This window comes from Rhipicephalus sanguineus, chromosome 4, assembly GCF_013339695.2.
Source record: "Rhipicephalus sanguineus isolate Rsan-2018 chromosome 4, BIME_Rsan_1.4, whole genome shotgun sequence".
NCBI lineage: Eukaryota > Metazoa > Arthropoda > Arachnida > Ixodida > Ixodidae > Rhipicephalus > Rhipicephalus sanguineus.
The window spans coordinates 13,914,513-13,941,806 of record NC_051179.1 but is presented as its reverse complement, the minus strand read 5'-3'; the positions used below and the strand labels follow the sequence as shown (position 1 = coordinate 13,941,806).

At 48.6% G+C, this 27,294-nt stretch overlaps 1 protein-coding gene across 3 annotated transcripts in view; it reads left to right on the top strand.

The window, feature by feature from the left end:
* The window catches only part of LOC119389436 (zinc finger protein 879), a 93,172-nt gene that overhangs the window by 14,014 nt on the left and 51,864 nt on the right, over positions 1–27,294 (top strand). For 2 of the 3 annotated variants that reach the window (XM_049414429.1, XM_049414428.1), the window contains one exon: positions 11,451–11,665. In XM_049414429.1, the coding sequence (XP_049270386.1) occupies positions 11,483–11,665 (183 nt within the window). In that variant the 5' untranslated portion in view covers positions 11,451–11,482. Of the gene's footprint in view, positions 1–10,389; positions 10,577–11,450; positions 11,666–27,294 lie in introns of those variants that run through there. The other variant, XM_037656688.2, reaches the window with a different exon arrangement.

Sequence of the window (27,294 nt, the reverse complement as noted above, 5' to 3'; positions counted from 1 at the left end):
GTATACTCAAGGCACGCCCACATAATTATATATTTGTTTTCAAAATCGCCTTGGAAACGTGTAAATGTTTAAACAGTAATAGAAATAATGCAGACAGTTAAAAGAATAAAGCAGAGACCTTATTTTGGTATCCCGTTGCAAAAGACATACTGCAGCGTACAGACGGGAAAAAAAGAAACATACAGAGACCTATGTAAAGTAGGCCATACAAAAGGACAGCTAAGAAAGCACTTGTTCTAAAATCAAATTAGGATTTCATAAATTATTTAAATAAAGATAGCAGGAAGAAAAAGTACGGTATACCAAGATATATTCTGTTAGGTGAATGCTTGCTCTGTTAGATCTAGCATCTGTGCCAGTTGTGCTAAAGTTGTTAGAATCTTATTTGCATATAAGTTAATTCATGTAAGTCAAACTTACATCCACGCGATCCTTCAAACCGCTGATATGTAAAAGCCACGAGACACAACGCAACCCCACTCTTGCGCACATCATATTTTGTTACGAAGCAAACGCAAGAGAATCTTCAACGACACTATAGCAACATCAGAACTTGCGCGATAGACGACGCTCGTATTGGGGTACACGGCGCAGGACAGCGGCCCAGAGCAAGTGTCATGGGATTGGCGGAACTAAAAAGAAAAGAAAATCGAGAAAACAAAAGGTACGTGGGCTGGGCGTAGACGTCCGCGCGCTTGTTTCTGTCGAGACTGCGTTAGCGCTGGCACGTGACTCTGCTCATCTTCAGACCTCACTGGAGGACTCAGCGGACAGAGTAAAATTGCGTCACAGCCCTTAGTTTTATTCAGATGGCTTAGCGGCGCCAGCTTGAGGAGCGGATTTTGTCCAGCGGTTATTGTTGCGCACGGTTGTGTTACGATAGCAGTATCTTGTATCTTAAGATACGCGATACATTATCGAACGTGTCGGAAATATAGATACAGATACTCATCTTACGAGACGTATCGCGATGCAGATACAGAGCGAAAACAAAAAGCTGTAAACTCTTGGTGACCGACATTTTCGAGCAAAGCTGCAGTGCTTTGAGCAGAATAAAAACACGATGGAATCACCACAACTCATAGTCTTTGCTGTTGCACGCTTAAAAGCACCCATTGAGTGGCACTTCACGGATAGCATAAAACTTTGTTTTACATGAATGAATGGCACTTACCTACGTATACGAAATCGCTTATGAGTGCAGGCTTGTTTCAAATACAGACAGACAGACAGAGGAACTTTATTGTGTCCTGGGACGAGGGTTCCTAAAAACCCGCGGAGGGGTCGGGAGCCAAAGGCTCCCGATCGCTTCACAGGCTCCCTGGACCGCCCGGAGTTGATTGGCAAGATCCGGACTTGCGATGCATTTTAAGAATTCTGTCTTGTTGATGTGATGCTTTCTTGTGCAAACGCGCAAGCGGGGGCACCGCCACATTAAATGGGAAAAAGTTGCTAGCTGATCGCAAGCAGAGCACTTTGGCGAAATGTCTGTATACACGGCCATAGTGGCCGGCGACGGGAACGATCTAGTCTGGAGGAGTCGGAGGGCGATCTCCTGGTTCCGAGTTAGCTCTCTGTGCGGATCTGGAAAGGATTTCCTGCCTAGCCTATAGTGTGAAGTGACCTCGTGAAAGGTGGTCAACGGGTCTCCGTCGGCGCCATCGCCACCCCCCTCCCCCGCAGCCTGCGGGGGGCTCGTTTGCCCGGGGCGGAGAATGAGTCCTCGCGCCCGAGCGTGAGCCGCTTCGTTGGGGTTGGCGATGCCGTCGACGGAGGCGCCCATGTGGGCGGGAAACCACGTCAACTCATGGGGGAATATTGTAGATTTAGTTAAAATGCTGTGAGCAGCCAAGGAGATTTGATTGGCGTCAAACGACCTGACGGCTGTCATGGAATCGGAAAAGATGGGGCATGGATCTTTAGGTGTTAGTGCCAGAGAGATGGCGACCTGCTCGGCCACTCCGATGGACCTGGTCCTTACCGAGGCGGCACTCACAGTGCGGCCGCTCATGTCTACCACGGCGGCCACGAAGCTATTCGGTCCCGAGCGAGATGCATCGACGAAGAGAGCGTTTTCTCTTCTGCTGTTTAACTGAGAGAGGAAGGCTTTAGCCCGCGCTCTCCTTCTACCGTGATTGTATACCGGATGCATATTTCGGGGAAGTGGGTGAACCATGATCGCCGACCTTACGGTGTCTGGAAGTGGAACTGCTCTCTCCTTAGTCAAGGGAGAGGTGATTCCTACTCTGGCTAGAATCGCTTTGCCCGCTCCAGTGCACGAAAGCCTGGGAATCTGAGCAGTGCGCTGCGCTTCTATTAATTCGTCGAGTTTATTGTGTATGCCCAAAGCCTCGAGTCTTGTGGTACTCGTTCTAGAAGGGAGCCCTAAAACCTTTTTGATAGTCTGTCTAATAAGGACTGCTAGTTTAGTTTTTCGGCAGCGCTCCAGGCGTGCATGGAGGCGACGTAATTGATATGACTTAAAAGGAACGCATGGAAGAGCCGGAGGAGGTTGTCCTCTTTGATGCCTCCTCTTCTACCTGAGATCCTTTGAATAAGCCGAACGGTGGCAGCGGTGTGCTGCTTCAACTTGTGTATCGTGGCTGCATTCCTGCCGTTCTCAGAGATGAGCATGCCTAGCACGCGTATGGTGTCTTTACGGGGGATTACCGCGCCGTTCTTTGTGATCAAGTGTATGTCGATCTCCGCGGTGGGTACCCAACCTTGGGGTCGTCGCCCCATGCGGATTGGTTGGTAGACTAGGAGCTCGGACTTGCTGTCAGATAGGACGAGTTTCATACGAGAAAGGTGTTTCTCGACCGTATGTACGGCTTCTTGGAGCGTAGTCTCGGTGTGACCCACCGAGCCACCCCGGGACCAAATGGTAATGTCATCGGCATAGATGGCGGAGCCGATGTCGCTGTTGTTATCTAGCTCTCTAGCGAGAGCCGTCATACCGATGTTAAATAGAAGGGGTGAAATCACTGCCCCTTGCGGGGTGCCCGTGTTGCCTAGATGGAACTTGGCTGATTCTATCTCCCCTAACCGGATGGTAGCGGTTCTGTCTGACAGGAACTGCCTAACGAACTCGAAGAAACGCCTTCCGAGACCAAGCTCAGAGATTGCTTCGAGGATGTGGTCATGAAGTATAGTATCGAAAGCCTTTTTGAGATCCAGAGTCAAAATGACTCTGGGATCTCTAGTAGAGGCATCGATGACCTGCGATTTGATGAGAAGCATGGCGTCTTGTGTCGATAAGTGTGGGCGAAAGCCCACCATGTTGGGTGGGAAGAGTTCGTTGCGCTCTATGTGCTTAGAGACCCTATCGTTTATGACATGTTCGAAAATTTTGCCGACACACGAAGTGAGTGAAATCGGTCTAAGATTTTCTGTTGTGCACTTCTTACCGGGTTTGGGTATCAGTATGACGGTGGCATGTTTCCATTCTTGTGGATACGATCCATTCTTCCAATGTTTGTTAAATAGATCGGTCAGGAAAGTGACCGAGTCATCGTCAAGGTTCCTGAGCATACGGTTCGTGACGCGGTCAGCACCCGGAGCCGAGGTGCTGTTGAGTTTGTGAAGCGCAGACCTTACTTCCCATTCCGCTATGTCTTTGTCCAACTCGTCGGAATCGCTTCCGGCGTAGCCGGGCGGCGGCGTAGACGAGGTGGTGTCAAGTGGCAGGTGAATTCTGGCGAGATCTGTCATGATAGAATCTTTGCTACGAAGAGTAAGAGCTCGGTGAAGAAGTATCTCGATTGCCGATCTCTGGGCGGCGCGAGTGTCGGTGGGTTTCAGAAGGTGTTTGAGCAAGTTCCACTTGCCGCCCACCCTCATCTGCCCGTCCACTTTGTCGCACATTTCGACCCAGTGTTTCTGTTCTAACACATTAGAGTACGAGGCAATTTCTGCATTGATCTTGGCGATTCGTTTCCTTAGTGACCTGTTAAGTTTGTTCTTTAGCCACCGTTCTTTGAGAGCCTTTTTAGCTTCAAAAAGGTGCGCTAAGTGGCTGTCTATGGTTGGGAAGAAGTCATCTTCCAACTCTATCTCCTTAATGGAGGCAGCGACGTCACTGAAGAGGGTTTCTATCCAATCTTCATAGTCTTTAGGAGGGCCTTTGTCCCTCCTGCTGGATCTGAAGAGATCCCAATCAATAATACGCTGAATTCTGATGGTTTTGCATTGAGCATGCAGTGTCGTTTCTATGATGAAGTGATCAGACCCCAGATCTTCACCCATGTTGCGCCATGACGACTTGCCGCCATAGGCGACCAGAGAGAGATCTGGGGTCGAGGGTCGCGTTACCGAGTTGCCTAAACGAGTGGGAAAAACCGCAGTCCGTGAGCAGCATGAGATTGAAGTCCTGTATGGCTTTGCATATGGAGGTCCCTTTCGGTGAGTCTCTAACGTAGCCCCATGTGGAGTGAGGCGCGTTAAAGTCACCGGCTACTATGAGTGGTATGCCGGAATCGGTAGCCATCTTTACTGCTTTACCGATAAGACCATAGAATTGCTCGTCTCGTCGCCTTGGTGAACTGTATACGTTGAGGATAAGTACTCCCCTGCGCATGTTCTTTCCTGGTAAGAGTTCAATACAGACATATTCGGCATGCGAGCGCTTATCTATGTCTCCGTGATCAATGACTGTGAAGCCCCTTTTGACTAGAGTAACAACGCCTCTGCCACCGTTCTGCACGCGTTCAAAAGACTCGTAACCACTAAACGTAGTACCGGGCGTGATCGTTTCTTGTAGTAAAATTACCTGTGGCTTTGAATCACACGATAGAATATATTGAGCTAACACTGCTTTTTTCTTTTTGAATCCGCAGCAGTTCCACTGCCAGACACGAAAGTTGGTGTTGGATTGCGCAGCCATGATTAGCATTTAGCTTTAGTACAAGGCTGAGCCTTCGGATCGCGAGACTGAGCCTGCGAATTGCTTTGAGGGCACGGTATCTGCTTTTGCACTAGCTCCGCAACGACGGTGGGGTCGGATATTAGCTGCGATAATTCTGTCGGAAGCGGCTCAGGCTCGGGTAGACCCATCTTACACTCAAGGTCCCTTAGGCGAAAATCAATAAACCGATTCTGTGCCTTGACAATTACTATGTCTTTGGTGATTTCTTGAAGCGTCGAAGAAATAAGCTTCAAGGACTCTTTGATTTGGTTAAGGCTCTCTGTTACGTCTACCTCGGGAACGTCACCTACAGCTCGGCGCTTGCGACCGTTGGCGCCATTTTGGTCGCCATCTTGTCTAGACGCTGAGACGGCGTTTTTGAGCGACGCCAGTTCCTTTTTGACCTGCGCTAACTCTGAGCTGAGTTTCGCGTTCTCGTTTCTTACTTTCTTAAGCTCCTCCGACTCGTTAGCGGTGACTGTGCCCCCGCTTACCTGGGTAGAGGGTCCAGCTTGCGTTCTGTAAGGTTCTGGATTCTGCGCCTTGGAGGCCCATTTCGCAGTGATGGGCAGCGCGGATCCACCTCCCACTGTGAAGGGCTGCAGCCAGCCGCCCGAAGACGGCCTAGGCATCCCCGCCCCGAGCGTGGGGAAATCCTGCAGGTCCATGTCGAAAGCACGTTCCATCTCTCGCTCCTTTCGCCTCTGTCGAATGACAAAGGGGGTCTGGTACTTCTGTTTGCAGGCCTTGTCTCCGGTAGTGTGGCCCTTGCCGCAGAGTTTGCATCTAAGTAGACATGAATGGCCTTGCTTCGGATCCTTGGCCCCATAGCTGTGGCACACGTTGACCATTGGAGTGGGGCAGACGTCCGCACGATGACCAACACGGGTGCACTTGCTGCACACCTCCATCTGTTTCTTGTAGAGGTAGCACCGGACTATCGCCTGGCCGACTCTGATATAGCCTGGGACATCTCCTCCGTCAAAGAGAACAACGACGGAGCCTGTGTCCTTGATGCGCTTGACGCCACGAACCGACGGGTTTCCTTGGTGCACGATGAGCCTTTCGAGCTCAGCATCGCCGATGTCACGCTCGACGTTGCGGATCACTCCCTTAACGTAGTTGCCTTCGGCGGCGGCGTACACCGCCACTTCGTGCTCTTTGCCGTTGACGCGAATGTTCTTGAGAGCCAAGATCTTGCGAGCGTTGTCTTCTTTTTCGGTGCACACCACAACGATGTTTTGCACGACGTTGGGGCACACCAAGTCGCTGGAGGCTTGGATGGCGGTAATTCCGGCCGCCGTGAAGATGGCGGTTGAGATGCCGTAGCAGCTGGTTTTGCGCAAGTCCAGACCGTCTCGGGGTCTAACGATGATCTTCCGATGTGTAGAAGGTAGCTCCGGCATACGCGAAGCCGCGATGACTCTCTTCTTTAGGGCAGCCGCCCGGCGGCTGCTTCTGGCGCCTAACTGGACGCAGCCTTGGGAGCTTCGCGAAGCGTTGGGTTGAGACATACCTCGTTCCACCGCTTGCTTCTTCTTGGTCGATTTCGACTGAAAAACCTGCCATTCAGTTCCCTCCATTGCTTGAATTTCGTCGTCTTCGCCCCCTTCGGCGGGGTTGTAGACGCCCGGCGTCGATAAAAGTGGCGCCGAAGCGCTCCCTGCCATGTCAAGCTTAGCCGTGCCGACGCCGCTCGTAGCGGCCGGCGTTCTTGCAGCTAGGGCTAACTAGGCTTCGGTGGCGTATAGGGAAAAGGTGCCGAAAAGTGACCACAACTCACTCAGATACGAAAATCCGTACTTCCTCGTGATCGGGGGATGAGACGCACACGATGAAACAAAAATCCGGGCGAAACTTGGCACATAAGAGATCGCAGAGATGCAAAAAGCCGGAGCGACGCGGAGGCACGTCCGCACAGCTCGGCGTTCCGACCGCTCTCCGTTTCAAATGAAAACAAAACAAAACAAAACACCGTAAGTGTCGTAAAAAACTAGACCTAACTTCGCTGACCGTCTTGATCTTAAAAGCAATAAGCAGAATATGCCTTAACCTGTCCGCTTCGTTTTGGAAAATACAGCAATACAGCACTACTTTTGTTTTACACACTTCTAGCAGGAAGGTCCTGGCGTAGCGTATAACAGGAGCTGAGGTGTGCACAAGTTCACTTATCCAAGGGTGTCATAACGGGCTTTCATGTCAAGTCCAAATATATGCATGCGGATATCAGCGGTTCAGTGTCTATGCAGTTGCATTCTTAAGGCAGGCGCACACCGAGACACCCTTAAAACGCGGCAATTTCTTACCACAGATTCATACTACGCTTCGTAGCTATAGCAACGCTGTGGAGGCTGGCGTGACTTGTTACGGTATACTTGAATTTAGATAGCGCGCAACAATTCTACGGGACACTCAGAAAAGTGTAACCTGCTTAGTAGCCTGTTTAGAGTAACCTGTTTAGCTAGGTAACCGACTGGTTTCATTAACATAATTCGCACTGCCATGCTGTTCACAAGCAGACTTTTTTTTTTTTTTTTTGCTCCCAATACAACCAGACGGTGCATTCTCTTCGCCTGTTGAGCACGGCAGATGGTGCGCGGCAAGCAAACGCTACTTCAATGTTTTTCTTTCGACGACTTCTAATAAGCGGCCCGCCTCGTCGGGTTCACTGTCAACGTGGGGCGAGCATTTACCTCGCACTTGAAGTTTAGCGCAAGTGCTCCTTGCACCTGCAGCAGTCGGTTAGGCACGGCCGAAGCACTGCGTCGGTTTCGCGTTTGCTACTACAGCCATAGAGTAACATAGCAACTATATTAGCCTATGCTGTATAGAATTTGCAAGCATGTTTACAAAGCCGTGGACAAAGACGAAGACGCCAAGCGGACGCCCGAGCACTCAGCGCGAGCACTGTAAGACACACGCGCAGCAGCGTTGTTGGATTGGCTCTGAATTTATCTTTACCTTGAACATCCTGCTGAGGAGGAGGAGGAGGAGAGGTTGAGGAAAGGAAAAGGGTTCTTGGCCCATTACCCTTTGTGGGTGAGCACCATCAGGAAGAGAATATCATCATTATCATTTGTGAGGAGCCTCTCGGACAAGGGCGTCGCATTGCATCTACGTCGAATATTTCTGCTTTTAGCGCATTATATAAGCATCAGCGCACTACATTGATCGTTTCTTTCTCACAGTGGTTGCGTTTGGTTCCGCTGTCTGGAATTTTGTGGACCAGAGGTGTTTCGTTATGGAGTAGCTCGTGAATCACAGAAGACAGAAGTTGCGACGTTTGGAGCGGCCCTTAGACAACGCGGTGAGAACTGTAAACGTTTAGCTAAAGGTCTGTATATATGGACCGCATGTATACCGTCGTCGATGCATGCTTTCTGGCAGTGCGAACGGTCGCTAAGTTCGTGAATTGCCCTTGAACTTTGGAGGCCCACAGCGCAGACATTTGAATTGGCACTGGGAAAGCTTCTCATTACGTTATCGCCCATGTTTCATTCGTGAAATGAACTATATTTCGGAATAGATGCGACCTCGCTGGCTTTTCTGACAGGACGTCGCGCGCGATATTTGTAATGACGTTGTGAAACGAGCACCGTGATTATGTTTGCTCGCCTATTTATTTCACTGTTTTGTTAGAGACCGCGAGTCTATCAACGAGATCTGCAATTTTTACGGCACCGTGACGGTAACTAAGGGACAAGAGTGTTGTGGGTTTCTGTTTACGTATGGTGTATCTAGGAACTTGGCTTCCCAGCAAATTCTTATTTGTTTATATTAACACGAAAGTGTTTTATGTTGGGTTATATTAAGCATCATTTGCGTCGCTAAGAGAGCATGGTCTTAAAGTATTAGCGCGAGATGTGTTTTAAACCACTCTCTGTTTCGACTAGAGGTCTCTTAATTAACTTGCGCATTCCACTTCAGTTCCCGTCAAAACCTGGCTAAAGCCTCTCTTAAACAAGTTCATTCATAAATGATCGTCGACATTGTGGACATAATAACCCTTTGAAGGAAATACGCGGAAGTGGCCTAGGAAAGCACATCGCGTAATGCGCGTATCGGGGCATCTGGTGAAATACTATGATACGGAGGAGTTTCGCTATATGCTGTATATTAGAGGGTTTAGAGACTCGGGATGTAGTAGAGAAGCGCGGAAAATCATCCGTCATTCCGCGGTCGAATTTTGGGTGTGTATTTACGCATAGTGCATTCCAGCAGTGTACGACATGTCTGCAATAAAATGCAACTGGCATATAGCTTCCTGGGATATATGACCGGGTCTCCTAAAATATACGGCACGACCCCCCCCCCCCCCATTCCCCTTGAAGTCTTTGCGTGTGCCTCTCGGCTGCTCTTTTTTACCCCCGCTTCGAAGGCATAGCGTCGCACGTCCTCAGAGCTCATTGCGCGGTGGCCTCCTGGACGTATACTCTCTATTCACGCTGTCTCTGTCCTTAACTGTTCAGACTATATATATGCAGTGCATTTCTGACAATTTCCGACATTCTCGCTGTGCTAGGATGTGCAAAAAGGCAGTTCGTGGCAGGTCTGCATGCGTACGTCAGTGAGACAACAGACGCTTGTTTCTTCCTCGGGCTGTACTATTCTAGCTCAAGACGAAATTGTTCATGCGTCTACAGCTGCCGCAACGCCCTTCCGCAACAACCACATCGTACTGACGATGCGGTTTCAACGACGCCTTCCTAGCACATTATGCCTCCTCCTCCTCAGACTGTTTTCTATCTAAGCCACCAGCATACTCCCGTATTTCCTGCCAGAACGTCTGACGTGCATCAGTACCGAAGTCGACAGGCTAGAGATGTGAGCGGTTTCGCGCAGTACTCGCAGGAATAGACACCTCCAGCGGCCACTCCGTCGAGAGACTTGTGCGTGTTCCCCGCGCGCCTTTGTGGTGCACGCCGTGCGCAGACACGTGCCACGTGCCAGACGTGCCGCGGCACGGGAGAGACGCGTCGGTACAGCTTCCTGGTATTCGGGGTCTTCCCGACCCTCTGGAGGGGTTGCCGCACGCTCTCATCTTGGCGGCGGTGGCATCAGCAGCAGCAGCAGCAGCACCGCTCTGTGCCTGAAGCTGCTCGTGTTGAGGAAGCAAGAGCAGCAAAAGCAGAGATGACGACGCGTATGGGGAGCGCGGCCGGGCATCGATCGTCGCAAGCACACGCGCGGCTTGCTTGTTTTTGAGAGACGCCCTCGCGAAAGGGTGACTCCACGCGGGGAACCCCTTCGATTTGGGGAGAGGGAGCATGCAAATGCAGCCAGCAGCAAAACACGCGCAAGGCACAAACAACCCGCCCGCGCACAAAGGGGCAAAATGAGGGGCGCGTGGTTGCGTCATCGGCGCGGGGCGGCGTTCCCTTGGAACCTGCAGGCATCGACGCCGAGCGCCCAGTGCGACGAGAGAAGCAGCAGCAGCAGCAGCAGTAGCCGGCGGCAGCGCGGGACGAGTCGTGTAGCGACGCGCGCCGTTTGACCGGTCGGCGACCGCACTGGCCACGTGCGGGTTCGTGGAGTCGCCGGCATGCCTGGGCACGTCCCAGGCTCCGGGATCGGCGTGCGCGACGCCCGTCATCTCGCTGCAGAAACTCAAGTCGTTCCTGTCGGGCCAGAAGGGCTGGCCTCAGAGCCAGGCCGAGAACCATCGCTCCCATGGTGAGCTGTCGCCGCAGAGGTTTGAGACGAGGCACATCCGATCACCGTTGGCCCCATCTTTTCGCAGACCACAGCTTTGGGCGTCCAGATCGAATATCGGACTAGGGTTCACGCCAGAGAAGAAACTAGCCGTACTGATGTTTACGCGTTCGTGGCTAGTTCCCTAGCACCAGAACACGCTGCGAGTGGCGACGCGTAGAATATGTTTCGTAAAAGCACGCAGATCTTGAACTACTTCGACAGCGGCTTCGTCACTTCGTGCTCATCACGTCTGCTTCAGATTACCTTGAAATCTTCCCGAGGAAAGACTTTTATCTAGCTCGCTTGAGAAAAACAGGCTATCATGGCTAGATTAGTTCTTGTGGACGTGCGCAGGTCTTATGACCTTTATGTAGCATTTTCAAGGAATGTATCTGGGACATTGGATGGATCAGTCTGCTCTTGCGGGGATGTCGAGGCAGTAGCTGGACTTCACGCACTCAGTAGTCCATCAAGTTTCCGACAATGTAGTACATCGTAACGTAAAGCAGGGCTGTCAGTTGAACTTTAGACGTGGTTCTAAAATTTCCAGAAAGGAGATAAAACGCTGATACGGAAACTATAGACAGGGCAACAACTGAAAGGCAGCATTCTTCAAGACTCTGTATAGTATTAACGAGGGCTATGACGAATTGGGGTTGCCTTTAACTTGTGGGATGAAGTTCAGCAACATACTAGGGGACTCTTTTCATTAGTTTGCCGAATGGTGATGACCCGCGGCGGTGAGAGTCTGCACAATCGCAAATTAGGCCTAGCTGGCAATGTTTTGTCTTCTTGGTCGGTATACAAGGCCGTCTCGGCCATACAAGAGCATTGCCCTGTTGGACCTTTGCAGGCCCGAGCTTGGAGGAAGGCGACCTGCTGCCCATGTACGGCGGCGGTGGCGGCCGGGCCTCAAGCAGCGGCTCGTCGTCTTCGGCCGGCACGCCCAGTCCAATGCTGGCCGCGCCGCAGCCGCTCAAGGCGGCCAACGGCGCGGCCACTGCCAACACTGCACCGCATGGCCACCCGACGCAGCCCAGAAAGTACCAGTGCAAGATGTGCCCACAGGTCAGTACTACTGCAAATCACACCTGCGGAATCCCGCTGGGTTAAGAAAGGGAAAATTAACAACCACCCGTTTGTAGCACGAAGCCACAAGGAAATTGATACTCGTTTGTCAGAAAGAAAGCCTCTTGGATGCCGAAAAATTCATCCTGGTCCGGGGATCAAACCCGGGATCAACGCCTTTCCGGGGTGGTCGCTCTACCAAGTGAGCTAATTTCTAGCTGCCAATTACTAATTTCCTGGTTAGCTCAATTGGTATATCGACCTCCCCGGAACGGCGTTGGTCCCGGGTTCGATCGGCGGACCAGGAAGTGTTTTTCGGCAACTTTCTTTCAGACAAATCCGCATGGATTTTTTTGCGTATTCGTGCTACAAACGGGGGGTTGTCAATTTCCAATTTTTTTTAAATATAGGTCAGTCGCCTACTACAACCTCTCCGCGTTCGGAGCCGCCGCACTTGTTTGCGAAGGCCCGCTCGCCGCTTTGTCTATAGGGCTCTCGTCTCCCCGGAATACATGCGCTACGCAAGAATCGTTATCAAATCGAATTGTACGGCATTTCCTGCACTAAATGGACGAGCAAATTTATATTGAATTATGGAAGCAAATTTTCAGCTAGGTGCTCATAGAAATAAAAAAAAAAAATAAGAATAATCACCGCACTCTAAGAAAAAAGAAGAGTATCTGTTGCCCTTTTCTATGAGTTGTGACTTACCACGTATATAACTCTCTTTAAAGAGACACGTACACTGTCTTTCGTGTCCGGCGACTCTCCGACGAGGGTGTAATGATCTCCAAAGAGAGTTCACGTGTCTATTTAAAGAAGGTTATATATGCAAGCTAGAACTTGCAAAACAGTAAAACGACTCTTTTTTTTCTTAGAGCGCAGATTCATGGCTCTATAAGGCCACAGCGAGAACAGGTACGTACATATTCGTGCGCAGGGTACCCCATCAGGGGAGGGCGAAGGTTCATCGCAGCGCCCCCGCTCCCTATTAAGTCAAAGTATGGGGCAGACTTCGCCCCACCCCCCCTCTCAGGTGAATAGGGGAGGGCCCCCCCCCCCCCCGTGCGTGCACCTATGTGTACGTATCAGAATTTCTAAGGTTCCATCCATTGTGCCTCTGGCACAGACGAAATTAGCACGACGATCGACAATGTAATAAAACTGTCAGTTCGGGTTCTTTAGTTGCATTTTATTTTGTCGAGTTTAATGTGTCGGCGTCCTCCGTTTACCCCGCAGTCTACTGAGACAAGTGGGCTAAATATTTCTAATTTTCGCCCCATTCAAGTATATAGAAACGCAGAAAATTTTGTTCTTTGGGAACTAATATGAATGATCTATTTTTCATTTCAACAGTAAGCATGAAAATTTTAGTAGCTGATGCAAGACGGTATTTTCGTTCGAGCTTTTTACTGAGATCTGAGAAAATAAAGAAATGAAATAATGACAAGCAATCAAGTGTAACTGTATCTTCAGAACGTTAGACGATATCGAAATTCTATGCACAGCTGTCTAATGTTTGAAGGAGTCACGTTGTTTCCTATTTTGTTCATGTAGAACCGTTGCTTCGTTACGTGATTTTTGCGAGGTCACACTGACAAAATACCGGTATTATGTAAGATTGCATGCAGCAAGTCAACTTCAGCAACATTAGGAGGTCCTGTGCGCTGTTTATGAAATTGCATTTCCTGGTTTTGCGGTATCACAAGGCTGCAAACTCTACGCAGCACTCTTTTGAAAATATTCGACTTTTCGTCTTTATTTTTGAAAAGATATGTTCACTCGAACAAAAACTGCTCCTGTAACCACAAATACAATTTGAATTTTTCGCTTAAAAGCCACCTATTTCGTTTTGATTACGTTCGAATTTGGTTCTGCACTTGGCTGAGGAAAACATTTCGGCATTAGATATAGTTTGAGTCTTAAGGCAAAGGAGCGAAATCTTGGTCAGGTCGCTTGAAAATCTCGTCTCACTTGAGTCTGTTGGCCATAGCAAAGCATAGGAAACAACACACACAATGCCTGTCTGAGGATAGAAAATATATTTTCCACTTCATTGGATTTAGTGCGTTGTTGTTGCTTGCAATGTCATCGAGCAATTTTTACCGAGACACTGAAAGTTCATCTCAGAAATAATGACCAGCGTAACAAAAGTTCTTGCGAGGCTTTGCAATGTTTGCGTTTGCTCAGGGCCACACGTCAAACCTGCGTCGAGTTGTGTGGTGCAAACACATGTTCAAGCAGAGGGAATCGATCAGCATAGGCTAGAATTAAAGCAACATTTAAGGGGATGAGAATGATGATAGAATGCAATAAACGACACTGTATAAAAGGAAGATGAAACTGAATGAAAAGAAGGAGTGACCTGCGTGATATTGTTTAACAGAGCCCTTGTGGCGTCAGCATTGGGTCGCTAAAGATGGCATAAAACGATTCCACTCTTTTTCTATTTCAAGCTTGGCATGAGCTTCCCGCGATGGGTCGAAATCATTCGGGCCTTGGCCAACGCGCTTCTCTCTCGCGCATTGCGACGAACTTGAACCGCGAAAACGTCCCCACTCGCGATGACATGTACCGGCTTCCTGTGCGCGATGAGGCAGAACAGAAGAAAAGAGATTGTTTCCAGTTCTGCACCTTTGTCGTCGTTAGCATCTTCGACATTGGTCTCAAATATGCCTAACGAAAGCGAAACTTAAAAAAAAAAAAAGCTGGAGAGTGTCCCGTTCTGAAAGAAATGAAAGGTGGCTGCCCTCCGATCGTTCTAGCGCTGGCTTCTCGAACATGACGGTGCGAATGGATTAATTTGAGTAGCATGAATATTTTGCGTGGCATATATCCACCAGCAGCAAGAAGAAAAGAGCGAGAAAAAACGTTATTTTTGTGTGCTTCTTTCTTCTTTCTCCTGGTGGTGCTTAGGCGTATAACTTTTCCTCGAAGTTATGTACCATCTATAGCCACGTTGTCGAGCTATTTCTGCACACATATGCTACATCGCTCCGCCAACTCTTCTTCGCTGATGATGCGTTGTAATTAACGCCCCGTCGCAAACGTGCCACGATCACTGCAAGCCACGGAAAGATTTGCGAGGTGCAGCGGACCAATAGGAGACGCAGACGCCGCCCTCATCTCCCGGTGTTCCGCTTTCGATCCGCGAGCGCGGCACAACCGAAATCCTCTCCACTTCTGCGCGCTCATAAGCTCCTGCCAGTCGGGGAGATAAGGAAATCGTGTCAGAGCAGGCGATGCTATTCCTTTTACGTTTCCAACCCTCTCTTCCACTGCACGTAGAAAAAAACAAAGAGGGGGGGGGGGTGCTCCTGTACAACAATGGCGCGTAATTGGGGAGTTCAGAAAGGGTGGATCCCGCGCATGCCTATGACGCCAGGCACATCGGAATAGAAACCGGAAAGGATAGCGGGCCTTATACCGTACCACAGAATACAGAATACTATTCGAAAAAGAGCGCTTTTCATTGGCCATTTCGAAATACGTCAGGGCCCCCACATGTGCGGCTCGAAGCGTGACGACACGGAGCAAACGTGTTCCGTATTCGGTGGTACAGTGCACGCCCGTACATTTATGCTATACCACTCTTGGTTTAGTGCTACGATGCACGGGTAAAGTAAATTTATGTACGATGCGACAGCCGCATCTTCAGAGTTGCTTTCGAAAAAGGCAGCTTTATTTCCTGAACTGCACTTTTACTATTCGTACCTTTTTAATTAAAGCTGCAAACTTTATTATTTTCTGCTTTCCTCAAAGAAGCCACGAGACGTAACGGCATCGATGTTCAATAGCTGAGAAAATGCGTGCTGTTAGTGATGAAGCTGGTTAGGCTGAGATCAGCTAAACGTGTGAACTCAGCAGTGGCCGCCGCTATCGCGTGTGGCACTGGCCAAGTTACTTATACCATTACTGAACGAAAGAAGGTGAGTGGATCAAGGACTGGTTTTCTTCGTTAGACACAACCTAATAACAGCAACAGACAATGAAGCCAAGGAAGGTATGGGGGGCATTATTTGTATTCTTTTATAACGTATATGACATAAATGTGAAGAAATGAAAGCGGACGGAAAGACAACTTGCCGCCGGTGCCTGGTAGGGAGCCTCATATAGGACTACCTGGAACCTTTCGTGCTTAGCCATTGATGGCGCTCTCGTCAACTCCCACGTGACGGGGCACGCAACGCTACGCACGAAGAATGGAATAAACAGTTATCCAATTACACGGGAGAAGGCGCAGCGCATGTCCTGGACTCCAAATATCGCAGAAGCATCTGTTCTTTTTTTTTCGTTTTTTTTTGTCTGCTGGTAAATGATGCAGCGATGGTCCCTGTATTGTCGCTTCAGCAAACAGCTTATTTTTGATTGAGCTCGTTCAGCACAGCCACCATAAAAACAAGTTTGCTCTTTAGAGGAAAGCCGGTGGCTATTGTCGTGGTGCTTATGGAATTTGCGGAATAATTATGGGCTGGAGCACATTCGGCAGGCACCCTCAAATAACGTCAGGAAATCTGCCACTGTCATTAAAGCGAAAAGTATACAATCACTGCATATACGGCCAGTTCTAACATGCGGGGCTGAAATGTGGAGGATAACAAGGCAACTATAGAGAAAAAGTTGACGACCACGCAGCGTGCAATCGAACGTAGAATGTTAGGAGTATCATTAAGAGATCGTAGTACGGCAGAATGGGTCAGTGAACAGACAGGGGTAGCAGATATTCCAGTTTACATCGAGTGAAAGAAATGGAACTGGGCTGGCCACGTAATGCGTATAGGACAGACAACCGGTCGACAGTAAGAGCAATGGAACGGTTACCAAGGGATGGAAAACGCAGTCGAGGAAGGCAGGGGGTTGGATGGAGTGACGAAATTCGCAGGGATAAAATGGAATCAGCTCTCACAGAGATAGGGTAAACTGGAGACAACGGGGAGAGGCCTTCGTCCTGCAGTGGACTAAAACAAGCTGATAATGATGATGATGACCTGAAGGAAGGCTGATCTGTGGGCGAAAGACCGCAGCGAGTTTTAGATTTTGCACATTCAAACGGCTTTCGGTGACCTTTGCGCACCCAAAGCTTCACACACTAATTGCGTTCTCTTCTATACCGGTCTGGGTTCTATATTGTACGCTCGGCCGTTCGCGTCCACCAACTTCGGTAGCGCTGTACCTAAAACTCCGTGTTGAGTAGTTTTCGTCAAGTGAATCTATGTTTTCCGATTCAGCGGTGCACCGATCCGTGTCTTTGATTTGAGCATGCACAGCCGTCTTCTGATGGCGTAAAAAGGCGACCTATCAGCTGAGTTAAGGTGATAAAGCTTTCGCCTCCGTTGGCTGGTGTTACTTGGTTCGATTTCCAGTACTGGTTCCTATAGGCCGTTGTTCATCATCATAGATTGAGGGGCACCAGAATCCTTCACTAGATTGTGATGGCAGTTGACACTACAGTTGCATAGTCAGCTTTAGAATGGACGAGTGCAATGAGCAGTCGACGAGTCGACCTCGTTCCAGTGCACATGTTTTTGCAGTGCGTGCGAACATCGACAAGTTGCATAGGTTGCGACGATGTGGAGGTGTTCTCCCCATAATAGAGTTTAGCCACCAAAGAATGAAATCACAAGGAAGAACTGCATTTTAAAGATTAACATGATCTAATAGGAGATGTTGATAGGTGGCAATGGCTATCTCCTCGTCGCTAAGCAAACGAACATTATTAGGGTAATGGTCGTCTTCCATGCGCAACGAGAAGCCAGTAAGCCAAGCTGACGCCAGAAACATCATCACAAATTCTGGACCAACTGTTACGAGACAAGCAAGATATGCGTTTTAACGCACCAAATAAACAAATATGGGCTAAGTGAAAGCGCGTAGACAGATGGAGCGGAGTTACTTTGTTTTGAAGTTTTTATAGTATCGGGTTGATGTTAAGCATCCTTAACTGCTGCAGACAGAGCGGACAATATTTTTCCCGCCTGCGGAAGTGCCTTGAAGGAAACCTCGAGAAACGCGTTTCACCCGCTAGAACCATATGCGCGTGCGCAGGTTCTCCATCAGTGGGAGCGAAGCTTCGCCGCAGCGCCCCCCGCTGAGACGATCAGAATGCAGTGCGAGGGCGAGGTATTAGGGGAGTAAGTCACACTCTATTTGTGTTCTGCTTAATTGCTTAATCAGGCAAGAATAATTAACGAACTTCAAAAGCAATGAAGCAGAACAAAAAATTCCAATGATAAATTTGTAGATCGTTTGCATAACGTCCGATTCGACAATTTCTAACTTTTTGTCTATTAGGTGTTAGTGTTTTTCGGCTTCCTACAGATGCCCGCGAATTGCAAGAGAAAAAAAAAAAGGTACCACGTGACATGCCCGCTTGAGCACCGTAATTGCAGTGCTTGTGATCCATACGGGACATCCGTGTAGGTTTCATTGTGGCTCCGTGCTACAAACGAGTGGTTTTCAGTTATCAATTTCATGATCGTTAAGCTTACAGAAAGAAATATCACAAGGAAATGAAAAGCTATTTGACTGTGACCTGCTTACAAATGTAAGGAGGGCAATGTCCAGCATTAAGAACTTCTAGGACACGTTACGACGGGTGATACTACGACAGCGAAAAGGAACTGGTTAAACATCGATAATTAAAAGATGCGAATACCACGAGGAGGCAACAGACATATTGCACAATTCAGTTTTCTTAGATGCTTGATATCACTCGGACTTCGCTTGCAAACGAGGAATAATCTTTCAGCAGCCTAGGCAAGGTTATTTCGTTGCTGTCCTGAGCCGAGCTAAATCGATAGGAGAATGAACACGTTCTCAACGGCATGCATCCGGTACACAAATAATACGAATTTCACGCGAGAGGAACGCTCATTAAAAAAGTAAAGATGATAGTCATTTCTGCGCAATTACTCGTAAAACACTCTGTATTGGTGTGCACCAGTGCCAAACTTTGGTAGCGCGAGAGCGAGCCATAAACCAATGTGCGCCTTGAAATTTCGCTGTCGTCTGCTAGCGCGCGTCGTCTGCTGTCACGCGCGCGCGGTTCGAGAGTTTTATAGATGCACTCTCGTTACCGGGGGGTGGGGGCGCTGGCGAATTTTTTTTCCAGCCAGCCCTCTTTGTTCGAGTGGAGGAAGGAGGGCGGTGGACGCGTCGGGAAAAAAAAATGGCTTTCGTCGAGCGACCGCGAGAAGAAATTTTCGTTTGTCACCACCGTCCCCGCGTCCGCCGCGAGTATCCCGCGAAAATGACACTGTGAACGGCGGCAGCTGCGAGCTGGGAACGACATGTGGCTATGCGAAGGTTGACGAAGGAGTTTGCACGCTCATCGGTGCTGCGGACTGGGCCGGCCTGAAGGTGAGCCAGCAACGCGCCGCCATTTTAGTTGTTGTGACTGGCGAGGGGGAAAAGAAAGCGAGGGCTTGGCGCGAAAGGAGGGGGAGGGGAGAGGGTAAAGCGGTTCACTGCTCTCAGCGGCACTGCCGGCGAAGCTGGCGTCTCGGCCCTTTTCTCGGCTGAGCGTTGCCGGTTGACGCTTTGGCGTACGGTGGCTGTGTGGCGCGTTGCGACTATCGGTTTACCGCAACGTACTGACTTTGGTCGTCGTAGCGTAGGCAGCCTGGAGAGCCTGCGTTCTTTCTTGGTCGGGCGTCTGAAAAGCTTGCGCCGATGGCGGCGGTCGCAGCGTTTTAATCTCGATACGGTGTGTTACATAACGCCACATGTGGATCTGCGCACTCTCTTTTGAAAGCTGCTGCTCGGAAGCTGTGTTTTGAGACGCAATGATGCATGTGCACGCCAATATCTGCTCAACGAGAGCGCTAGATTGCAATTATGCGTTAGCGTCAGATGCTGACACCAAGCCCGAGTGTACTCAATGAGCGGTTGCCTTCAGTGGCGCCACGTCTCCGGCCAAACGTGCAGACTTACACGATTTTCGTGGCGCACCCGTGCTGCTAATGCGCCTGTGGGCTACGCTTAAGCTCACCTTAAGGTTTTGATTCAGTACAGTGTGGTTGATTTCGGTTAAACAAGGCGCATTACATAAAATCCACGGCGCGTCCAACATCGGATATGAAAGCTGCATTATTAACCGATAGATGGTTAATTTTTCGATCTCCTGAAAAATACATGAAAACAACAACCGCTGGCTGGCGGACAATGAGTCTTCAATTTCTGCAGTTATTGCCCGATTCACATTTGCAAGTTTTTATCTGACTTTCATTGATTCGTCATATGTATTCTGACGAAAAAAAATTATGTATGTAGGCTGTGGAGGTGTCGGAGCTTGCTAAAGATGAAATATTAGGTTTCTTTAGCGGTTCCCTTACTGAAAAAGCCTTTATGCGGTACAATGTTGCATACCACATGTTTCGTACGTTTCGCACTTATCTGCCATGAAATCATATGTTGTTAATTGCTGACTCCACCCTTTATGCGATAACAGAATAGATAATTTTTGCGAAAATGATTTACTTGTTCATATTCCAAATTCAAATGCAGAAACCTTTATCAGCCGCGGAGATATGGATCAGCAACTGCACTGACATCTGCTCAATGAACAACATTCACAATTTCTCTAGCCGGTTGGCTGAATTCATCGACGAAGTTCCTTGTGATTGTAACAAGAAATCAAAGATGTTCTGTAATAATACCAAGAGGAGTGGAGAAGAACCGAATATTTGATAAGAATTGCACAGCTGATGTACTACGGAAAGAAGTGGAAATTTTCAGGGCTGGTTTTTCTTTGTTATACACAATATTAATGAGCACTGACAGACAATAATGCCAAGGAAAGTATAGGGGACGTTATTAGTAGTAAATGTAATGTAAATGTGAATAACGTCCCCTATACTTTCCTTGGCATTATTGTCTGTCAGTGCTCATTAATATTGTGTATAACAAAGAAAAACGAGCCCTTAAAATTTCCACTTCTTTCCTTGATTCATAGCGAGGGTCTCGTTCTGGTAGACTTGATGCTTTCAGGTGGTATGCGAGGGATTATTGGTCAGCTGCCTGCTCGTAATGAGATCACGTGCTACGTGACGCCAACAGGCGGAAAAAGAGTGTTCCACACTCGCCGTCATGCTTACTGGCGGCGCTGACTGACGCTCCCACGTTTAAATACACATATATACCCCATAAGGTGGGCGGGGGGGATGGCCGCCGCGGTAGCTCAGTTGGTAGAGCATCGGACGCGTTATTCGAAGGTCGCAGGTTCGGTCCCTGCCCGCGGCAAGCTATCTTTTCGTCCACTTTTCTTTCTTCACATTTGCATTACATTTACTACTAATAACGTCCCCTATACTTTCCTTGGCATTTGAGTATTGGTAGGTTGGTTCTTCAGTGAAATTGCTCAATTCACACTCGCAGGATCGGAAGATACTGTGTTTTAGACGCACAATTTGAAACGAAAGTAGTAAATAGCAATTTGTAAAAAAAAAAAAAAAAACTTACACTACGGTTGTCCATAGTAATTATGTATAACAGCTGAAAAACAATGCTGACCTATCCCTATATATGATTTACAGGGTCGCCCACATCTAAAGTGAACACGAGATTAGTATGTGAGCCGGTAAAACTAGAACGCTTATTCAACTCCACGAGGGAAACGGCCGGTATATGTCGCCTAATGCCCCGCCACGGTGGTCTCGTGGTTATGGCGCTCGACTGCTGACCCGAAGGTCGCGGGATCGAATCCCGGCCGAGGCGGCTGCATTTTCGATGGAGGCGAAAATGTTTGAGGAGATTTAGGTGCACGTTAAAGAACTCCAGGTGGTCGAAATATCCGGAGCCCTTCACTACGGCGTCTCTCATAATCATATAATGGTTTTGGGACGTTAAACCCCAGATATTATTATTATGTCGCCCAATCACGGTGTCGATAAACACAGTTACAATTTTCTGAATTATGTATTAAACATCGGCTTCTATGGGGTCTTGAATATTAATGAAGTGTTCACCTTAGATGCGGTCGACCCTGTGCACTGCAACTGTATGATATTTAATAATGCTTCGATGTACAACACACCACTCGGGCTCGAGTGATGAAGTGGATCTTGACTATCTATGAAACAGAATTGAACAAAACTTTTGCATAAATGCAGTGTAGGACTGAACATTTCTTTTCCCCGTTAACCAATGGACATGGTTCGATACAGGGGCTGTTTTTTCAACGAATTTTGTTTGATGTAGCTAGAGATGTTATATCCAGGAAATGAAGAAACGTCAATCTCAGCTAATGCGCCCTGGGTTGCTCTGTTCTGGGCTAAAGAAAATACGAGAGTGTAATGCAAGAACTAGAAATGACCATGACGTTTTAGAACTAATTAAACGAAACTAATAGGTAAGCGATTGTAACCATTTTCACCTATTAATGGTGTATGAAACAACAGCAGCAGCCCATCATGCTGCGTAGGTGGCAATGCTAAAATTCAAGAGAATCCATTTCATTTCACTATTTCCCTGTTTCAATCACAATCCATAGTGCTTGACACTTGAATCCTATAAGGGCGTAATCTCACATTATCTCAGTCCTATCGTAGTGGGAAAACTAAAATAGTGATTGTATAAGGTTATGATTTGTGCTGTGGTGACAGTCAAAAAGTTGTTTGTCACGTCAAACTGATCAACTAGTTTATCATAATGTGCAGATAAGAACACTGTGATAGACAGTAGTGGCACTTCCTACTTTACTGTGACGAACTAACTAGCAAAGAACTTATTAAAATTTGAGACGTGTTGACTTGAAAAGGGCTGCTCGGGATTACTTGGAAACCTTGGACACTTATCCGCGCATATCAGGCACAAAATAATTTGCGGTAATAGAAGCAGATAACAGCGATTTCTTCCTTTAGTACTTACTGAACGCTGACTTTTGCCGTCGCCGTGACGTTCCAAGTAAGATTAGATATATCGCGTCTTGGGCTTACGGTGTGGGGGAAATCATGCATGCAAGGGCGAGATGATTTGAGGTAGACGTTGGCTTGATTCGCGTCACCTTCCAGCGTGTCCAGCGTTCAAGGTCACTTGATCCAGCGTTGTGTGTGTGTGTGTAGAGTGGGGTGTTGCCTTTTAGCCAAGACGTGGGTTGATTTACGCTTCTCATCCTCTAGTCCTTCTGTGGTGACATCACTTTGGCTGTCCGGCCGACTAAGCGCATACTCGGGCCGTGCTCCTTATCTTGTAATTAATCTACAGCAGATGCAGAGGGCTAAGCGCAAGCCTTGATGCGCACTGTGTTCCTGCTCGCCTAATGTTATTGAATTTTGGGGAAGCGTTGAAGCGTTCCCTCCCCGCTGTCGGCACTTCTCATTGGCAGCGTGGTCATCAAGTTGATATTTGTTCGTGTTTGACTGTGTTCGTGTGACGCCGGGTATTATGAGTTAGCGAATGTTTACGGCGATATGCGTGGTCGATAAAACTACATACCTTCGTCTGTTTGTCCTTTACTTTGCTATCGCTGTCAGTGCTTCACATTTCGGGCAAATACGCGACTTTTTCTTTGGCGCCACGAGTCGTCGTTGGTGGGGCGAGGGGAAAGGGGAGAGTAACAAGGAGATAGAGGAAAGAAGAGGCCACCTTCTCGAGAAATGAGTACCCACAACACCGAGTGCCAGGCCGGGGTACTTCTGTTCCCATCAGAAAAACTGGCGGGTGCCCGGGGGCACTGAAAATCGAGCCTTGGTACCTCCCGCATTGGAGGCGGACGTTCTAACCACATGGCCGCCGCTGCCGTTCGGGACGCAATCCTGTCGGGTCCCGTAATCTCAAGCTCTCTTCTCTCCCCCTTATTTACAGAGAACTTAGGCCGCAGATATGAATACACTGGGCGAAGAAGGCTATGCACACAACGCGCGCGCTCATGTAATGCGTTTATACCTTTTTTCTTTTATCTGTAGTGTCTTGATATACTTATGCCCTAAGTTTTCTGTAAATATGCAATACAAACTGGCCCACCTATCCATCCTTCCCCCTTTTCTCGGCTAGCATCCGCAAGCGGCGTACCTTCCCTGCGTTCTCCCGTGCGCCAGAGCAGTGGGAGTGCATCACGTGGAGAAACCCCGCCTTTTTTTGTTTATATTTTTCTTCGCGATGGGGCATTTCCACAGGCGGCATCGCGCACTCCGCATTGGGTGAAGAGTTGAAGAAACGCGTCTTGGTCATTGACGTTCCAAGCAGTGCCTGTTGCGTAGGGCAGGCGTACTGTCGCGAGCAATATGAAAAGTAGCACCTGAATTACCTTGAAGGGGCCACTGCGGGTAAATCAAGTTGCCAAGCATCGACCTGTTCATAACACTATATGTTCAAGCGGAAAAGTACTTCTTGCAATCCAATACGTAAGATTCGCATCCGTGCTTCATGAGTAATCGTTGCTTAAACACGAAGTCGGCGTTCCCTTTCGTATTTCTCACGACTGTACGTGGGATTTTCGCTCTCGTTCGATGTGTGGCTCCATCTAAAGGAAGGCGTTTCCTTTGAAACTACAGCCGTTTTCGCGCTATGCGGCCGTTTCACACTTTGCAAACATGATCACTACCGCGCGCCGCGCTTGACTGAAGTGTCAAAACTTACGATAGCCGAATGACACCACCCTTCTGACAACATTCATACGCTTTATATTTGGCTGTAAATGTTGTATAAGTCCCACTAAACCAAGAGCTTTTGTGAATGTCTGGCACTTATACATTATACGCGTATGCATTGAATGTGCGTTGGCGTAGTAGCTTATTAGCATGATGTGCAGAGTATGGTATGCATATTTCGTTGATAATATAAATGGAACATGGCCTGAGATGCCAGTCCCGGGCAGAAACGAGTTATGAGTATCGCGTTGCTGCTAACTATACACATGTACAGTTACTTCCAACTGCAACTGGTTACCTTTTCATTCGAGTAACTTGTAACACTGCTACTCCGTTTCAGTAGCTATAACGTTACTCCTTTTTACAACGTTACTCCGTTTGAGTGGCTAAAACGCATGTGGCTTTGTCTAACAAATAATGACGTCTGAGCGGTGAAAACAAATTAAAAAAAAGAAACTCAGGCGGGTGACGGTGATATATATTTTATTACATAGAGACGAAAATATCTCCTTGCCATCAATCTCACTACCACGTTTTGAAACCTCCGCTCGCGCTTTTCTTGTGCTGTGCTTCGTTTTGCTAAACTAACGCACGTAAACTAACCTTGCCACTGACTTCTTAATTTTCCGTGAAATCTAATGCATTGTTTGTGTTTGTGACGTTCTTGCTACTTTGAGGTTGCTTGTTCGCCGTAGCTCTGACTGTAACAATTAAGTTACTCCGTTAAAACTTTTGTGCCCCAGGTGACCCAATGTGGAACGTTATCATGTTGATAGTAATATGCCCATGACCAGTATATATGCACGCCTCATAGCTGACGTGTTTCGGTGGTAACAGTGCTGTGTGTCGCTAGATTGCTTCTGCGCTAACCATATTAACGTCGACGTTCGTCGTGAGATGGCTTCTGCTGAAAGTTTCTTTTATTATTATCCTTAATTAGGCAGTTTATCAGTATTGTTTACGATAATAGTTATTGATCTGATGGAGGAAGTATGATTGCTAATTTGTGGTAAGCATTCCACATCATGTTCAACATTTTCCAGTGCTCTAAATTTGTTTTATGTGCTTCAGGTCTGAGGCGTGAAACGCGCGCGCAAAAAAAAAAATAATAAAGAAAGAGGTAGAGAAACGAGCTCAGCGTTGCCTTGCATGCCTCCTTGACAGCAGCACCCTCAAAGGAACATTAAACCACTCTTAGTTGATTGTCGAAATGGTGACCGCGTAAAGGTAACAGCAACTTAAAATGTGTGATACCTTCCCTTGTAACTTCTTACCTATTTCGCTTTACTGCCTGGTTAAAAATTCAATAACTAGCATCTGCATTTTGTATGTATGTATATTAAAGAGGTGCGCCTCAATGACAGTCGGATATGAGGATATTTCATCGTGATTTCAGTGTCAAAGTCCCCCAAGGGTTACGTAGAGATCGCAAAGTGGTTTCCTCGGCGTCTGTTAAGGCATCTGCTCTATCACAGCTGGCAGTATCTACAGCTTGGCCAGCTTGCTGTCCACTGTCTCGTGTTATTTCTTAACACACATTTCAAAACTCTCCTTGCTTGCCTTGAATGCTTCATTCGTACATGTCACCCGCCTTCGTGACTGCTGGCGTGAAAGTCTCTCGTGCTACCTTTTCTTTCTTTTTTTTTTGCCGTTCTTCTCACTCAGAAATTAGGTTCGCTGAATCAGCGAAAGCAGGTGAACTGCGGTAATGCCGATGTTATACCTCAGTCACGTGAGGCTCTTAGGATCGCGTTCGACCAGACCGGGATCCACTTGGCTTCCTTGCGCTAAGTGCGGCCAATCGAACTCGACAAGTCTGATCCCGATCATGCTCGATCACGATCGAAAGTGCGTCGTGTCGCCGTTTTGAGCTCCGAAGAACCGCGTGTTCGGACGCGTCATTGGGCATTTATGGACCGTGCAATATACATTTTGCGGATCTCCCTGCATTTGGCAGGGTAGCGGTACTGCGGTGCATTCCCGTAACACTAGTATAACGGAAGAAATTGCGAGCTCTTACTTGCTCTGCCAAAAACGTGAAACAAAAAATGTCGTTTTTTATATACACGTCATTGTCTTCGTGTGACGCTTGCCATGTACATTGTTGCGTTGTATACCTTAGGTACCCCTGGACTTTAGTACGGTACTTGCGTCGTTGGTTCACCTCGTTTGCGTCTCGATTTGTTCACTTTGCTCACGTCACCGTTATCCCTTGTCCAGGTTCCTCGTTCATTGATATTCAGTAAGCATCCTCTGCAACTTTCGCATTGATATAGCGTCGACAGCCCGCGTCATTTCGGCACTGCGAGCGTGCTCCAGCTGCGCAAGCCCCGAGGGCCGTTGTTAGGCGTAATTGTCGGTGGCCTGGCGAAGCACCGGGGGCTAGTGTAATTGGGGGCAGCAGCGCGGCGGCAGCTGCAATTGGGTGCCTTGGTTGACGGGCTGCCTCCCCCTGTTTTGCAGATGTTTGACGCCAAGGCAGAGTTGCAGCTGCACGCGCAGAGCCACCTGCGGGAGGCCAAGCCGTACCGGTGCGCGCAGTGTAGCAAGGCGTTTGCCAACGCGTCCTACCTGTCCCAGCACTCCCGCATCCACTCAGGCGTGAAGCCGTACCGCTGCGACCTGTGCGACCGCAAGTTCACCCAGCTGTCGCACCTGCAACAGCACGTGCGCACGCACACTGGCGACAAGCCGTACCTGTGCCGGCACCCGGGCTGCGACAAGGCCTTCTCGCAGCTGTCCAACCTCCAGTCGCACTCGCGATGCCACCAGGCGGACAAGCCCTTCAAGTGCCACTCCTGCTACAAGTGCTTCGCCCACGAGGACGCCCTTCTGGAGCACATCCCGCGCCACCGGGACTCCAAGCACCTCAAGACGCACATCTGTCCGCGGTGCGGAAAGAGCTACACGCAGGAGACGTACCTGCTCAGGCACATGCAGAGGCACGCGCACCCCTCCGCGCAGACCGCTCCGCCGTCCTCCCTGGCACCGCCGCCTCACACATCCGCGCCCCCTTCGACGCTGACGTGGCCCGAGGGCGAG